Genomic DNA, 16,031 nt, shown 5'->3' with positions numbered 1-16,031 from the left:
ACCCACCCAAGCCTGGGTGAATGGTGCAGGGAAGCTAGGGCAGGCACCAAGGGGGCTTCTGGAGAGAGGGTTTGGGAGGACTCACACGCATGAGTCAGCCCTCAGGGGCTTGGGGACTCGGGGGACTTGGGGAGGATGGCAGGTCCTCACTGAGCAGGCTTAGATTGCAGTTTCTTGGCATGATGGACACTTGGGGCCAAATAACTCTCTGTGGTTATTGAGACTTGTCCTGTGCACTGAGGGATCCTGAGCAACATCTTGGCCTCTACTCACGAGGTGCCAGGAGGGCCCCGTAGTCACGATAACCAGAAATGTCTCCAGAAGTTGCCAAATGCATGCTGGGGCCCAGATCACCCCATTGAAAACTGCTGAGTTAGAAAACCTGGGCTCGAGTTCCCTGGTGACCTAGCAGTTAGGGATCCAGCATTGCCACTGCTATGGTATGGGTTTGATCCCTGGCTGGGGAACTTACACAGCAAAAAATAAAAAATAAATTAAAAAAATAAAAAAGAAAAAGAAACCCTGTGCTCACTGTTTGCTGTGCCTCGTCTTGTAACCTGGGGGGCAGTGGAGGAGGGCACTGACCCAGGATCCCCAGCCTGCCCCCCCCACCCCCGAGAGCTGCAGGTTCCCAGGCCCTGCCCCCATCTCCCTGGTATCCTTTAAAGCTGTGCAGGAGCCCCTGGCAGCCTCCTCGAGGCCTCGGTTGTCTCATCTGTGATAACCCTGGCAGCTGGCCTCACAAGAGAAACCGAGAGGCCACGTCCGCTGTTTATTATTAAGATTGCTCTGGTTGGCCTTGTTTCCATAAATAAACTTGTGGGTCCCGTTAGGGCATTATAACAACCCAAGCCGTTGCTGCTTATTTGAAATTTCAAAACTCCCTCCCCATTTTATTTCTCCAGCCAAAACCTCCTGCTGCACATCCCACAGTTAAAATGATTTTAAATTTAAATTGGTTTTTGAGAATTTCAGAAAGCTTAAGGGCACAGAAGACACTTTGGGGGTTTAGAGAATCAGGGCGCAAGTCCCTGCAGTGATAGTGATGAACTTCCCCTCCCAGGGTGCATTCCTCTTTCCCTGGGAAGGAAGTGGCGTTAGCGTTCCCATTTCCCAGAGCTCTGGCGCTGGGGCCTTGTGGACCAGTCTAGCTGGTTGTCCCAGGGGGGTGTTTGCCTTGGACCCCTTATCAGCCCCTGAAGGCTTCTGTAAGCACTTGGCCCCCCAGGCAGAGCCTACATTCTCAAAGCCCTTTTCAGAGTAAGAGAATTATCAGCTTTTAGGAAGGGCAGCTTTCTAGAACTCTGCACCATCCCAGCCCTGATTGTGGCCTGAGGGGCCAAGTTACTCTCTTGTGGTTATTCTCCCAGCTTCTGGCCTGGCTTCTGAGAGGCAGGCTTCATGTCTAGGGCAGCCGCAGGAGAAGTCTTCCTCCTCTCCTGAGCAGCTCTAATCCATGGAGCAGCCCCCTGGCCATCTTTCTGGCGTTTGCCCTGTGCTTACCAATGGAGGAGGCAGGGGATGATTCCTACTTCAGGTTATCTGGTCCCTTGAGAGACAAGAGCGTGGGGAAGCACCCAGGCATAGGTGAGGATTTGGACTTGGGGAGATTTCTCTGAAATGCGCTTTTTCCATCCATAGCAGGTAAGGATTTGTAAAACTGTTCTCTGAATACCACTGTCACTCCCAGCAAAATTTACAGTAACCCATGAATATCATCCAATAGAAATTTCCACCAGTCAAAGCAAAAATGCTATTTCTTTTCTTTTCTTTTCTTTTCTTTTGGGGGTGGGGCATACCTGAGGCGTGTGGAAGTTCCCGGGTCAGGGATCGAACTCGAGCCACTGCAGCAACCCAGGCCACTGCAGTGACAGTGCTGGATCCTTAACCCACTGCACCACGACGGGAACTCAAAAAGTTTCTGCTAGAGTTCCCGTCGTGGCTCAGTGGTTAACGAATCCGACTAGGAACCATGAGGTTGTGGGTTCGATCCCTGGCCTTGCTCAGTGGGTTAAGGATCCGGCATTGCCGTGAGCTGTGGTGTAGGTCGCAGACGTGGCTCGGATCTGGTGTGGCTGTGCCTGTGGTGTAGGCCGGCAGCTACAGCTCTAATTCGACCCCTAGCCTGGGAACCTCCATATGCTGCGGGAGTGACCCTAGAAAAAGGCAAAAAGACAAAAAAAAAAAAAAAGTTTCTGCTGTCTTCTGAAGCTTTATTGAGATATAGTCCATAGACCAGAAAGTTTGACTTTACTGTATTCACTATTGTGCAGCTATCACGGTCCATTTTAAACAGCCCAGAGAGAACCCCCTTAACCATTAGCTGTCATTCTCCATTCCTGCCCCTCCTCGAGCCCCGCTTTTTCATTTACCATCATGTTTTCAGGATTATCTGTCGCATGTATCAGTATCTTTTTTTTCTGCCAAATAATATTCCATTGTATGGGTCAACCAAACTTTGTTTCTCAGTTGATAATTATTTGGGTTGTTTCCACTCTGGGGCTGTTGACTTCAGGGTCACTTTCTGAATGTGTTCCAGCCTGTGCCTTGGAAGAGCCAAAGGACCTCTTAAAGCCTGGCCTCACCAGAGAGCTGCTGCTCTTGGTTTGCCTTTCCCCCGCTACGCCCGACTTGACGTGTTCCTTTCCTCTCTCCTCCTCAGTCCATGAAGACCCTGCAGGATTTGCTCACTGATATTTATGCACTCAAGGTCACCATCGAAACCCTTAAGAAGGATGTGGCCATGCTGAAGGTCATCGTTGGCAAGGTAGACCCTCCCCAGCATCCTGCACACTGGCCACGCTGCTTGGACCTCTGGCGGTTAGGGTGACAGGGTAAATCCAGGAAAATGGTTCTTAGTCAAAGGACACAGCTATGGGAGCAAGAGAAGGGGACCGACAAGGCCCAGCCACTTGGCCCATCTCACTGAACTCTCTGCAGCTTCCACCGTGATCCTCACCCTGCACCGAGTTAAGACATCTTTTTGTGTTTGTGTCTTTTAGGGCCACCCCTGCAGCATATGGAGGATCCCAGGCTAGGGGTCCAATCAGAGTTGTAGCCACGGGCCTATGTCAGAGTGACAGCAACGTGGGGTCTGAGCCGTGTCTACGACCTACACCACAGCTCACCAGATCCTTAACCCCCTGAGTGAGGCCAGGGATGGTAGTTGGGTTCGTTAACCACTGAGCCACAACAGGAACTCTAAGACATCATTTGTAAGTGACAGAAATCTACTTCATCCTGGCTTAGGCAAAATAAGAGAATTTATTGTCTCATTTACTGAAAAGTCCAGGGATGCCTTCAGGCACAGCCAGATCAAGGTGCTTCATACCACATCAACATCTCTCCCTTAGTGATGCTTTCCTCCAGGTTGGTTTCATTCTCAGGCAGGTACTCCCTAAGTGCTGGCAACTCCAGGTTATAGTCCATCAACTCAGAGAATACTTTTTCCTCATCTAGAAAACTCTGTTCACATTGAAAAGGAGAGCAAACTACCCTGGGCATACATTCTGTCTTGCTCTGTAGCCACAAGAATATCAACTCCTTATCATGATATAGAAGAACATAGAATCCCCGAAGTGTATGGTCACAGCTAATGAGTCAGAGCTGGGTTCAGAAGCCAGGCCTCCACACCCCTAGGCTGGTGTTGTGGCTGAGGTTTTGTGACTTGCCCCCAAATAACACGATTTAATGTATTTTCCCTAATGCACAGGTCAGTATACACATGCGATCATCATGGCAGCCGTGCGACCTTCAGTCTTGGGCTGGGTATCTCCCATCTGAGCAAGAAATGGCACTGTCAGGAAACTATATCAAGAAATTTAAAAAGGACCTGTGGCCAAATCTGTATGGGAACCAGTGCCTTCTCAGGCCACGTCTTGGAGAGTCTTAATGTGCTTTAGCCCATTAAAAGCTCTGAGGAGTCCTACAGTACAGAAGCCCCTTGAATGCTTTTTGAGCCTATTATTTCCCAGACTTACTTGCCCGGGGAACCCTTTCCCACTCACTTGGAAACACTTGTTTTAGGATCTGTTCTTCCTTCTCTCCCAGTCACCTAGAGCTGATGCCTTTCATTTGAGCTGGGCCCTGGCTTACAGGCTCGGCTCGTTTGACAGATACGTCCTGAAAGAATAGACACTTTCTCTGAAGATTTGAAAGGGCAGAACAGGAAGATGAGTGTGCTGCAGGAGGAAGTGGTGAGGGCCTGGGACCCATCCACCGACCTCAGCGCCCTGTCCGCCAGGCTTGGGTGCCGGGGGAAGGGAGGGTGGGAAGAGAACAGTCTGTAAAGGCCCATTTGTTTGCAAGCGTGGAGGGCAGCATGGAGGAGGGAGCCCCTAGGCTCACAACTCTCCTTCCCCACCTCCTCCCCGCCCCCAGATTTCCCTGCAGAGCAGGATCGTCACCATCCCCAAGCCTGAGGACGTGGTGCTCTGGAGCAGCCTCCACGAGGCCATGTTCACCCCGGTGAGTGACGGCGGAGGAGGCGCGGCCACTGTGGAGGTCAGGGGAGGTGGCAGAGGGAGTGGGCCGGGTGACGGGCCAGCTGGTCTGGAGCAGCCCTGCCAGCCCAGCCCCCTTCGCCACAGGGAACGGCTCCCGCGATGGTGGATGATGCCGACCTGTGGCAGATTGCAGGACACGTCCCAGAAATGGACCTCCGGACGCCCGAGCGCTACAAGGCAGCGAGTCGCAGCCAGGTCTCTGAGGCCATCCGGCACCCCCGGCTCCTGGAGAGCGCCTGGCATTACCAGGTCCCGGGGCAGCTACCGGAGGAAGAGTCTCCCCAAGAAGTTCCACTCAGCAAGGCCCAGGAGCGGGAACAGCCCCAGACGCTCGACCCTGGGCCCAGGCCTGGACCTGGGCCTGCACTGGGTCCTCAGCCCACACCAGCAGGATCCTGGCCTGTACCACCACGTGGCTGGCCTCCTCCCAGAGACTTGCCGGGGACCAGCACTGGGCCTTTCTGGGGCTTAGGTTACTTTCAGCCTGGCCTGGGCCCGCCAGGCTCCCTGCCTGCCCAGCTCCGGGGCTCTGGGGCCCCACCCCCAGCCGTGGAGCTGGGTTCTGCTTGGCCTCGCTCACTGTGGTCACGGTATCGCCAGGCAGAGACTCCCAGGCTCTCGTCTGTCTCAGAAAAGATGGAAGAGCGTGACTCTGCGGAAGTAGGTGTCCCTCAGGACGGAGCCCCGAGGGCTGGGACCCCCAAGGAGGCCCTCTCTGAGGGACCCCAGTCTGACCTTCAGCGGCTCAAATCCAGTGCTGCTACTGCAGCTGCCGCGGCCGCCACCTATGCAGCTGCAGCGACATCAGCAGCCCAGGCAGCTAAGGCTGCTGCCAGGCTGATCAGGGACACCCCTACCACCAAATTGCCCACCATAGCAACATCCACGGCCACATCCGGGCCCTCAGGGGTCCCGGGAGACATCCAGGGCACAGGGTCCCCCCGCGGGGCCTCCAGCTCTGTGGCCTTCACCGATGACGGTGAGCCGGAAGACCTGCGAGAGATGGACTATGAGGAAATCCTCTCCCCTTCGTTGTCTCCACCCGGCATGGCCCTGTCCCAGGCCATGCTGGCTGCCAAACAGGCCACAACCCCCGAAGACAAGAAGAAGGCCGTCAGGTCCTCCATGAACCACATGGCCTGGATGCCCGTTAGACACGACTCCCTGAAAGGAGAGCTTGCCCAGCTGTCAGCCAGCCTAGAGCAGCGCATGACTTACCTAGGTAGGCCTGGCCTGGCTCCCGGAAGGGTGACAAGGGCTCAGGGCCCTCCCCGTGGCCTTTGAGAAGCATCTCCTCTCCTTGGTTTACCTTTCCCAACGAAGTGTCCAGTTAACCTTTAGCCATTCATTCCTTTGGCTTAAGCATTAAACTCTTACTAGTGTGTCCTTTTACAGTGAGTGTACAGCGAGGTCCTAGAGAAGAGGGTGGTCAGGGTCTAAGGTCGGTGCTTAAGGCAGAAAATCTGAAGTCAGAATTACCCTTGGAAATTCCCTTTCAGCAGCCCATAAAACAGTATTTCTGCACAGTGTTTCAGTAAGTCCAGAACCAGCAGAATGTCTAGCAGCACTGAACAGACTCCAGAGGAAGGGGTCAGGCTGGGACGAGGAACAGCTGGGCAAACATGTCCTTAAAGACCACAGTGGTGTTTGAGGGCAGTAGGACCATTTCATGCCCCTCACGGGCATTTGTTCACTGTGGGGAGTGGAAAGAGGCATGGCTCTCTCCCGTGGTTCTCCGCATGTATCCCTCAGGGCTTGGTAAGGCACAGGTGGCTGGGCCCAGCCCTGCAGTTTTTGAACTGTTGATCTGGGTGGGGCACCAGAGTTTCCCTTCCTCATCGTTTCCAGAGGATGCTGCTTGGCTGCTTTTGGCTCAGGGAAACCACTTTGAGACCCACTGTCCTCCTCTCTTTGAACCTTTATCTTGCTTTTTGCTTTCTGCCAAGTATAACAGTTGAATTACGCTAAGTCAAGTCCATATGTGATGCCGCCTCTGATGGGCAGTGCCCTTCCACAAATCTTGAAAAAGTGAAACTTTGAGCAGCTAAAAAGATCCACACTGGTGCTCCCTCGTGGCTAAGGTTAAGGATCCAGTGTTGTCACTGCAGCGGCTTGGGTCACTACTGTTGCTATGGCTCAGGTTCAGTCCCTGGCCTGGGAACTTCCCTGTGCCATGGGTATGGCCAAAAAAAGAGAAAGATCCATCTTAATATCAGTGAATACTGTGGCACAGTTAAGGTTCTGATCATCATTCATTTAAATATGAAACGTGGAGTTCTCCTTGTGGCTTAGCAGATTAAAAACCCAACGAGTATCCAAGAGGATCAGATTCTATCCCTGGGCTCACTCGGTGGGCTCAGGATGTGGTATTGCTGCAAGCTTCAGTGTAGGTCGCAGATGCAGCTCAGATTTGGTGTTTGGATCTGGAACTTCCATATGCTGCAGATGCGGCCCTAAAAAAAGAAAACAAAGAAATATAAAACTCAAAGCCACAGAAGTTCCCATTGTGGCTTAGCAGTAATGACCCTAACTAGTATCAATGAGGGTGCGGCTTCCATCCCTGTCCTTGCTCAGTGGGTTAAGGATCCAGCCTTGATGTCAGCTGCAGTGTAGGTGGCAGATGCAACTTGGATCTGGCATTGCTGTGGTTACGGCGCAGGCGGGCAGCTGCAGTTCCAATTCCATCCCTAACCTGGGGAACTTCCATATGCCGCAGGTGCGGCCATAGAAAGAAAAAAAAAACTGTGGCCACTGGAAAATTTTAGATGATCTTAAAGACCTCCAGTACTGCCTGAGGTATCCCATACAGGAAGCAGGTAGAGCTCTAGACGAAGCATCTTCTGCATCCCTGCCACCCACCCCCTTCTTTGCTTTCAGCTAATATGGGAGCCTCTTCCAAGCTTGGGACAACAGTAGACGTACTGCAGGAGAAGATTGGCATCCTCCAGAAATCCAGGATGAGGGTCAGTGTCCTGGGCAGAAAAGGCATTTGAGAAGGTGATGGCTTTAGGTGATGTAGACTTCGTGCCCAGAGCCAGGTAGAGGTCCTGCCCTCCCGGACAAGGCATCAGTCTTGGAGCTGAAAGGAGGCCTGGGGAGGGAGTGGGGCTCAGAAGGCAGCTGCCACCCTGGGGAGGCAGATCTGCTCTGGCTGGTGCTGGGGTGCCAGTGGTGGGCGGCTGCCTGGTCTTAGGTAGCTGTTGGCTGGCAGGCTGGGAACACACCCTCTGGTCCCTTCAAGTCCCTTCCCAGCCATGGGGACCTCAGACCTTGGATGTCTGTTTCCCTTTGTAGGAGGAAGAACTTGAGAGGATTTGGGGCCACCAAATCGAAATGATCAAGGACCACCACGTGGTGCTGGACAGGGCAGTGGACAAGCTCCAGACCCACCTGGATGAGTTAAAGGTTCGGGGGTTGGGGAGACCAGGACGGGCAGCTGGGAGGAGGGAGGACTCCTCAGCAGGACAGTCACTCTCTCCAGACGTTTCACAGACGCCCCGAAGGAGGGCAGCCAGGGACACGGTGCTGGTATTTTACTGTGCATAAACTATGCTTCCGTAAAAAATGAGCAAATCCCCACCCGCACCCCCGCATAAACCCGACGGCCTGACCAGGATCTGCCTTGCTTGGGTCACCCACCCCAGAAGAGCGCCTGTGTAAAGTGAAGGCTCAAAATGTGCGGACTGAGTCAGTGCAGGAATAAGAGGATTTCTTGTGCCAACTGTCACGGGCATGGCTTTTCCCTGAAGCAGCTCGTTTCTGAGGTCTTAGTCAGCGGGGCCTTGTGGGGGCAGCAGAGACTAGAAACACGAGGACGGCTGCACAGCACCTCCCAGGGCTTCCTGTACCGGACACTGCCTCCCGTGGGCTCACAGCCCCGGCCCCGTAACCCTGGCCTGACCACCCCAGGACATCCCAGACCTTTGCAGAAAGGGTCAGTAGGAGGAGATGACTTTTCCCCCAGGTTTTAAAGAGACAAAATTCCAAACAGACCCACCTGAGGGGGTCCCATGGGGGGCTTCAGATTCCAAGCTGGGGGCTATTGGCGGAGTGGGCTAGATGTGGGAAGCGAAAGGGGAGGGCAGCGCTCCCCCTCCTGAGGTCACACAGGGTCATCAGGCTTGTGCCTGCAGGGCAACTTGGATGGAGAAGAGCTTGTCAGAGGGGCACCGCTTCCCAGCTGCAGTGGGGAGGCCTGGGAGCATCTGGGCGGCGGGAGTGCAGGACGCCCTGTCCTGGGCAGACCTGTGTGAGTACCAGCATCAGGAACTGCAGCGCCTCCTGCTAACTCCCAGCCCTTGTGGAGCTGCCGTGTCCCAGGGACCTACTGGTGTCCTTCCTGGATGGAGACCGGAGCCCATTTGTTCAGCACGTCTGCTGAGCGTCCAGCCCCATGTCCCGCCCTGCCTGGGGGGACACAGGATCTGCCTCCAAGGAGCTGTCACTCGCTCAGAGAAACTCAAGAGGAGTTTGGCCCAAGAGGCCAAATGGATCAAGTCAGCCTTTGTCCAGACTTCCTTCCTCCCCCGTGTGCCAGCGAGCACAAATGCCTTGTAGGAGTGAACCCTGGAAGGATCTGGAATGGGGCTTTATCTTCCACATGTTGCCTTGGATGGTTCTCAAACGAACCCAGGCTGCAGGAGACCAGCAGCCCTGAGGAGCCCTTCCAGTGGAGGAAGGAGAGAGGGCAGGTGCCTCTGCTCTGGTTCTGTCACAGCATCGGGGCCGGTGGGGAAGCGCCGCTGCCCCTGCTTTACCTGGATGCCAGGAAAGAATGTCCTGGGCCTGACAGGTGGCCAGAGAAATCCCCATTCATTCCCTGAGCCATTCAGCCAGTGTTGTGGAGCCTTCACTGCCCCAGGCACCCTTCCAGGGCCCGAGGAAACAGCAGTCAACAAGACGGACGCCGCCTGGGCCCTTCTGTTTTTTGCAGGGGAGTGCAGGGAGTGTTTGTTGGGTTTTAATCAAAGAATAAATGACACTCAGGAAAATGCCGAGGCCTGAAGCATCAGAGCTCGATTCATTTTCGCCTCTTTGTACAGCCACGTCAGCACCACCCAGTCAGGATGGAAACATTTCCGTCCTCTTAGAGCACTTCTCCCGGGGTGTTTCCCACGACGAACACACAGGAGAGTGAGGACAGAGCTCTTTCTTAGTGACTCAGATGAGGTGAAAGCATTATTTTCCCTTTGCAAATGGACAGGTGTCTTTGATAAGCCAGAGGCAAAGCCGTTCTTGGCACAGACTGTTGTGTCCCGGGCTCTGGCTCGGTGCAGGAGAGGACTGAGATAGCTGATGTGTATCCAGTGCCTGCTCTTCCAGGAAGACGTCGGGTCCAGGCCCCTCTTCATCCTTGGACAGGAGTGGGATTACTGCCATTTGAACAAGGAGGAGACGGACTTGGGCAGAGGCATCAGCCTGCTGTGGTTACATAGGCCTGGGTCTCAATCCCGATTCTGCGACTTACTGGGTGCGCCAGTTTCCTGTGGCCACTGTAACAGATGACCGCAGAGGCTCAAGACTGGAGCCTTGTACTCTCTCACAGTTCTGCAGGCTCAGTGCCCCCAGTCAAGGTGCTGGCAGGGCCTGGTCTGTCTGAAGGCTCTGGGAGAGGGCCCTTCCTGCCTCTTCCAGCTTCTGGGAGCTGCGCTGTCCTTGGCTTGTAGATGCCTCGCTCCGGTCTCTGCCTCTGTCGTCACACCACCTCCTCTCTGTATATCTGTGTCTTCACATGGCCTCCTTATCCTTGTGGCCCCCTCCAATCCAGTATGATCTCACTGAACTGATTACACCCGAAAGATCTGTTTCCAAATAAGGCCACGTTCCCAGGTTCTGGCAGGCGTGACTTTGGGGGAAGAAGTAACTCAACCCAGTACACAGGTAACCTGGCAGGGGAAGTTAGAGGGTCCTGGCTAATCCCTTTTTTTTTTTTTTTTTTTTTTTTTTTTTTGTCTTTTTGTCTTTTTTGTTGTTGTTGTTGTTGTTGTTGTTGCTATTTCTTGGGCCGCTCCCGCGGCATATGGAGATTCCCAGGCTAGGGGTTGAATCGGAGCTGTAGCCACCGGCCTACGCCAGAGCCACAGCAACGCGGGATCCGAGCCGCGTCTGCAACCTACACCACAGCTCACGGCAACGCCGGATCGTTAAACCACTGAGCAAGGGCAGGGATCGAACCCGCAACCTCATGGTTCCTAGTCAGATTCGTTAACCACTGCGCCACAACGGGAACTCCTTTTTTTTTTTTTTTTTTGGTCTTTTTAAGGCCATACCTGCAGCATATGGAAGTTCCAAGGCCAGGGGTCGAATTGGAACTGCAGCTGCTGGCCTCTCCCACAGCCCCAGCAATGCCTGATCCAAGCCATGTCTGTGACCCACACCACAGCTCATGGCAACGCCAGACCCTGTAAACCACTGATCGAGGCCAGGGATCGAACCCATGTCCCCATGGACACTAGTCAGGTTCGCTAACCACCAAGCCACAACAGCAACTCCCTAAACCCTCCTTTTTATTTGTAGATTTTAACTAGGAAGAGCAAAGTGGGGATCTGAGTATTAATGTTGGGCCTAATGACTCTGAAAGGTCTGAGTGCCCTTTTGATGTGGGCTTGGAGGAAGCAGCCTGACACGAAGCCCAAGCAGGAGCTCCCTTTCCTCCCTCCACTGCCCATATTAGACCTTGGAGCCCACCTGGGGCAAGGTGGAAGTGCAGGAACTTTGCATTAATTAGAATTAGGGAGTTCCCTTCGTGGCTCAGCAATTAACAAACCCAACTAGCATCCATGAGGAAATGGGTTTGATCCCTGGCCTCGCTCAGTGGGTTAAGGATCTGGCGTTGCCATGAGCTATGGTGTAGGTCACAGACGAGGCTCGGATCTGGCATTACTGTGGCTGTGGCCTGGGCCAGCAGCTGCAGCTCCGATTCGACCCTTAGCCTAGGAACCTCTGTGTGCAGCCCTAAAAAGACAAAAAAACAAAAAGGGGGATTGGCGTTCCCTTTGTGGCCCAGCAGGTTAAGAACCTGACTAGTATACATAAGGATGCAGCTTCCATCCCTGGCCTTGCTCAGTGGGTTAAGGATCTGACCTTGCTGCAAGCTATGGCGTAAGTTGCAGATGAGCCTCGGATTCAGTGTTGCTGTGGCTGTGGCGTAGGCTGCCAGCTGCAGCTCCAGTTCAACCCCTAGCCTGGGTACTTCCATATGCCACAGGTATGTCCCTAAAAAGAAAAAGGAAAAAAAAATATTAGGTTCATCTTTGAAAAACATAGAACCCCAAATTACTGACTTAACTAGGCATAAGTGTATTTCTCTTTTATATTCAAGAAACTCAGCTGGTACAGAAATCCATGGTGTATGACTTCCATTCACAAGTTTACCTCATGGACCAGGATGGCTGCTGGTGCTCCAGTCATTAACTCTGCATTCAAGCCAGCAGTGAAGAGGACACTTACCCACTTCCATTCAGTGGTCCCATCTAGCTATAAGGGAGGCTGTGAAATATAATCATGATTTTGGGCTGCCAGATGCCAGCTAAAAGTTGAGAGTTCTGTTTCTGAGGGTGGAAAAGAGACCAGATTTGAAATGAGAAGTATAAGCCTACTTCCACTTTGGAGGAAATGTAACCCTCCTTTCTGAGGACGTGGCCCAGGGTGTGAGGCTCTTTCCAATCAGGTTAGCTGGTGGCTGCTGTCGTAGGGAGGGTCCACCAAGTAGAGAGAGGGCAGAATTAATGCAAGGGGTTGGTTCTTTATTGAGTCACAGGATTGCAAAACAAGGGTTTTCCCCTCACACTGGTGCACAGAGTGTGTGAAAGACATACAAGTGCTTGGTTGATGGATAGTGTGCTGTTCTCATGGGGACCCTGTGCCAGGTCGGAAGAGGTGAACTTACCTTAAACGGACGTCAAGGAACCCAGAGCCTCAGCATGGGCTTGTGTTTTCCTTCCCAGAGTCTTCCTTCCTCCCCTGTGTAGCAAAGAATCTATGATGCCACCTCCACGGCGACAGCTTGTTTCAGGCCTCGAGTTCCTTCACTTCTAATCTGGGCACCTGGAGCCCAAGCCTTCGAATTTGCCACCCCTCCTGCTGTCCACCCGGCCCCATGGTCCCTTGCTAGCACACGGCAAGGTGGACGTGGGAGGTCCATGCCATCCTTAGCATCCAGGAGTGTCTGACATACGCTCTGCTTCTGTCCTTAGGTCGTCCATTCTCAAATTAAAAACCTAGAAATGTACAAGGCAGATAAAACTGTGATGGAGCAGGAGCTAAAAGAGGTGAGTGAGTGGCTATCCCCTCCCCTCCCACTCTGAGCCCGGCTCTCCCACCCAGGGACATGGAATCATCCAGGCAGACAGACTTCTGGAGTTTCCTTCCACCTTTATGTTATGGAAAGGTTGGGGGAGGTTCTCAAAAAAGTTGTCCCATCAGAGTTCTCGTTATGGCTCAGTGGGTTAAGAACCCAGCTAGTACCCATGAGGATGTGGGTTCAATCCTGGCCTCGCTTAGTGGGTTAAGGATCCAGCATTGCAGCAAGTTTTGGTGTAGGTCTCAGATGCGGCTTGGATCTGGCGTTGCTGTGGCTGTGGCGTAGGCCAGCAGCTGCAGCTCCAATTCAACCCCTGGCCCAGGAACTTCAATATGCCACAGGGGCAGCCCTAAAAAGAAGAAAAAAAAAGTTGTCCCATCAACTTCTATTTTTAGCAATTCAGGATTAGTAACAACTTGTTATGTGAACTTAAAAACCATGCACCATGGAGTTCCCTTCTTGGCGCAGTGGTTAACGAATCCGACTAGGAACCATGAGGTTGCGGGTTTGATCCCTGGCCTTGCTCAGTGGGTTAAGGATCCGACATTGCCGTGACCTGTGGTGTAGGTTGGAGACTCAGCTCGGATCCCGCACTGCTGTGGCTCTGGCTTAGGCCGGCAGCTACTGCTCCGGTTAGACCCCTAGCCTGGGAACCTCCATATGCCACAGGAGTGGCCCTAGAAAAGGCAGAAAGACAAACAAAAACAAAAAAACAAACCATGCCCCAACTTATCCTTCACAGGAAAACCCTGGCTTAGATTTCATGGTTGCACTTGAGCCGACACAGATCCCAAAGTTGAATTTAAGCCAAGCCTAGGTGTCCAGGTTCCCAAATTAGAAAGATTGACCAAGGTGATCTGATCTCCCCCAGCCTCCTCCTGCTCCCACCCCTGCATCCCTGCCTCGTTGAGTCTCATCTCTCTCTAGAAAGCTGACAGGAGCACCCTGGCAAGCAAGGCGAGCCGGGCTGACCTGGACACAATGGCAATGGAGCTGAACGAGATGATTCAGGGGATGCTGTTCCGGGTCATGGCCAATGAGGATGACTGGAAGAAAGCTGTGGCTCAGCTGGGCAAGGACCTACGCACCAAAGTGAGTAGCCCTGGAATTCCCGTTGTGCCTCAGTGGTAAACAAATCCAACTAGGAACCACGAGGTTTCAGGTTCAATCCCCGACCTCACCCAGTGGGTTAAGAATCCAGCGTTGCCATGAACTGTGGTGTAGGTTGCAGATGCGCCTCGGATCCCATGTTGCTGTGGCTGTGGCATAGACTGACGGCTACAGCTCCGATTAGACCCCTAGTCTGGGAACCTCCATATTGCTGTGGGTGTGGCCCTAGAAAAGACAAAAAGACCAAAAAAAAAAAAAAAGAGAAAGTGAGTAGCCCTGTATTAGCCACCACTTGCTGTGAAACAAACTACCCTGAAATTTAGTCCCTTCAGGCCACAAATGTTCATGGTTGGTTCCTGGGGGTCTAGAACTTGGGAGCAGCTCAGCTGGCTGGCTGGCTGGCTCTCCCCTGGGGCTGCAGTTCAGATGGCCAGGACTGCAGTCATCTGAGGGCTTGACTGGGGCTGGAGGAGCCACTTCCAAGATGGCGCCCTCCCATGGCTGTGGGCCAGGTGCCTCACTTCCTGTCACATGGACACCGCCTTGGGGCTGCTTGAGGGGCTTTCCAACTTGGCAGCAAGTAGTCCCTCCCCGCCAGGACTTAGCCCCAGAAGTCACACTCCATCACTTCTGTAACATCCTGCGGGTTCCACAGGTCAGCCCTGTTCAGCGCGAGTGAATGGACCACGTGGGGCTGTGAATACCAAGAAGTGTAGTTGAGGAGCGTCTGGGAGGTGGACAGCCATCACGCTGCTGTCTGGGCAGGCAGAGGGACAGGCAGCAGGGTGGCGGGGGTGTCCTGCTGGTCCCCCTCTTACTCATTTGTTGTTTACTGACAGTGTTGATAAGGGGTCCGAGCCTTCATTTGTGCCATGCAATAGAGAGACAGGAAGTGGGGCCAGCCATTTCAGCGCCGTGTGGTTCCTGCAGCTGGGGTGGCTGGTATGAGCAAAAGAGCTTGGGTTTAGAATCCAGCAGCTTCAGGTTTGAGTCGCAGCCCCACCATGTGCAGCAGTACCCTGAGTTATAGGACCTCTCCACACCTCGGTTTCCACATCTATAAAATGAGGACTTATTCACCTGTCATCTCCATATCGGGTGCCTCCAACGCTGGTCCCTGAGGATATGAGGATAAGCAAAACGGATGTGGGACACATTTGTCCTCAAAATCTTATAAATTGATACAGAATTACAGCTGGAGTACCTCCGTCATCTACAGAACAGCTGACCTGTTTTATTTTTTCAATAATTCAATGGCAGAGTGAAGGAAAGTGGGGCAGAGGCTGTTCTAGATTACAACTCTCAAGAGACAAAACAACCAGATGCAACACATGAGGAGACTTTCTTGTTTCCTGGTTCAGTTGCTCCAGCTCTAAAAATGGGCTAGGACTTAGATTGAAGCTGGGAAGGATTGCTCACTGCATTAGATGGATTAACGCTATTGTGGTTATGTAAGAAAATTACTGAAATATTTATGAGTGAAATGTCATGATTTCTGTAACTTAAAAAAAAACCACTGCATCAAGAAAATAAGACAGATATGGCAACATGTTAATAATTATTAAATCTAGATGGTGGATATATCAGGGTTAATAATCCTAGTCTTTTCACCTCTGTGTTTGAATTTTTTTCCTGATTGAAAGCTTTTTTGTTGTTGTTTTTTTTTTAACTGATCTCCTGCTCGTTGCCTTTCTTTTCTTTGTGTACTTTTTTTGTTGGCTGTGCCTACAGCATACGGAAGTTCCCAGGCCAGGGATCAAACAGGGACCCAGGCCACAGCAGTGACCCCACCAGATCCTTAACCTGCTGGGCCACCAGGCGGCCATTAACCTAACCATTTTAAAGTGACTAATGCTGTGGCTTTAGTACATTCACAGTGTTGCGCAACTGCTCCCTCCATCTGGATCCAGAACATTTCCATCTCCCAAAGGAAACCCTAGACCCATTAAGCAGTCGGTCCCTGCTCCCCTGGCCTCTGGCAGCCACTCATCTACTCTCTGTCTCTGTGATTGGACTGTTTTGATCATTTCATGTAAAGGGAATCACACAGTATGTGACCTTTTGTGTCTTGCTTCTTGGACTTAGCACCATGTTTTCAAAGGTTATCTATGTCG

At 52.6% G+C, this 16,031-nt stretch overlaps 1 protein-coding gene across 24 annotated transcripts in view; it reads left to right on the top strand.

The window, feature by feature from the left end:
* The window catches only part of C3H16orf96 (chromosome 3 C16orf96 homolog), a 70,261-nt gene that overhangs the window by 38,664 nt on the left and 15,566 nt on the right, over positions 1–16,031 (top strand). For 14 of the 24 annotated variants that reach the window (XR_014840885.1, XR_014840882.1, XR_014840876.1 and 11 more), the window contains 7 exons: positions 2,663–2,767; positions 4,381–4,467; positions 4,590–5,727; positions 7,383–7,468; positions 7,800–7,910; positions 12,701–12,775; positions 13,735–13,899. Coding sequence is in view for 8 of the 24 variants with exons in the window: in XM_085017680.1 (XP_084873806.1) it covers positions 2,663–2,767; positions 4,381–4,467; positions 4,590–5,727; positions 7,383–7,468; positions 7,800–7,910; positions 12,701–12,775; positions 13,735–13,899 (1,767 nt within the window). In the remaining 16 variants the exon portion in view is untranslated. Of the gene's footprint in view, positions 1–2,662; positions 2,970–3,712; positions 4,197–4,380; positions 4,468–4,589; positions 5,728–7,382; positions 7,469–7,799; positions 7,911–12,700; positions 12,776–13,678; positions 13,900–16,031 lie in introns of those variants that run through there. The other 10 variants (XM_021086691.2, XM_085017681.1, XM_085017678.1 and 7 more) reach the window with 6 other exon arrangements.

The sequence above is a fragment of the Sus scrofa genome, chromosome 3, assembly GCF_054392235.1.
Source record: "Sus scrofa isolate SSC_HxYL_T2T_F1_AM1 chromosome 3, Sscrofa_HxYL_maternal_Yorkshire_Landrace_v2.0, whole genome shotgun sequence".
NCBI classification, from domain to species: domain Eukaryota; kingdom Metazoa; phylum Chordata; class Mammalia; order Artiodactyla; family Suidae; genus Sus; species Sus scrofa.
The sequence above is the reverse complement of the archived record's forward strand: the minus strand, read 5'-3'. Positions and strand labels throughout refer to the sequence as shown.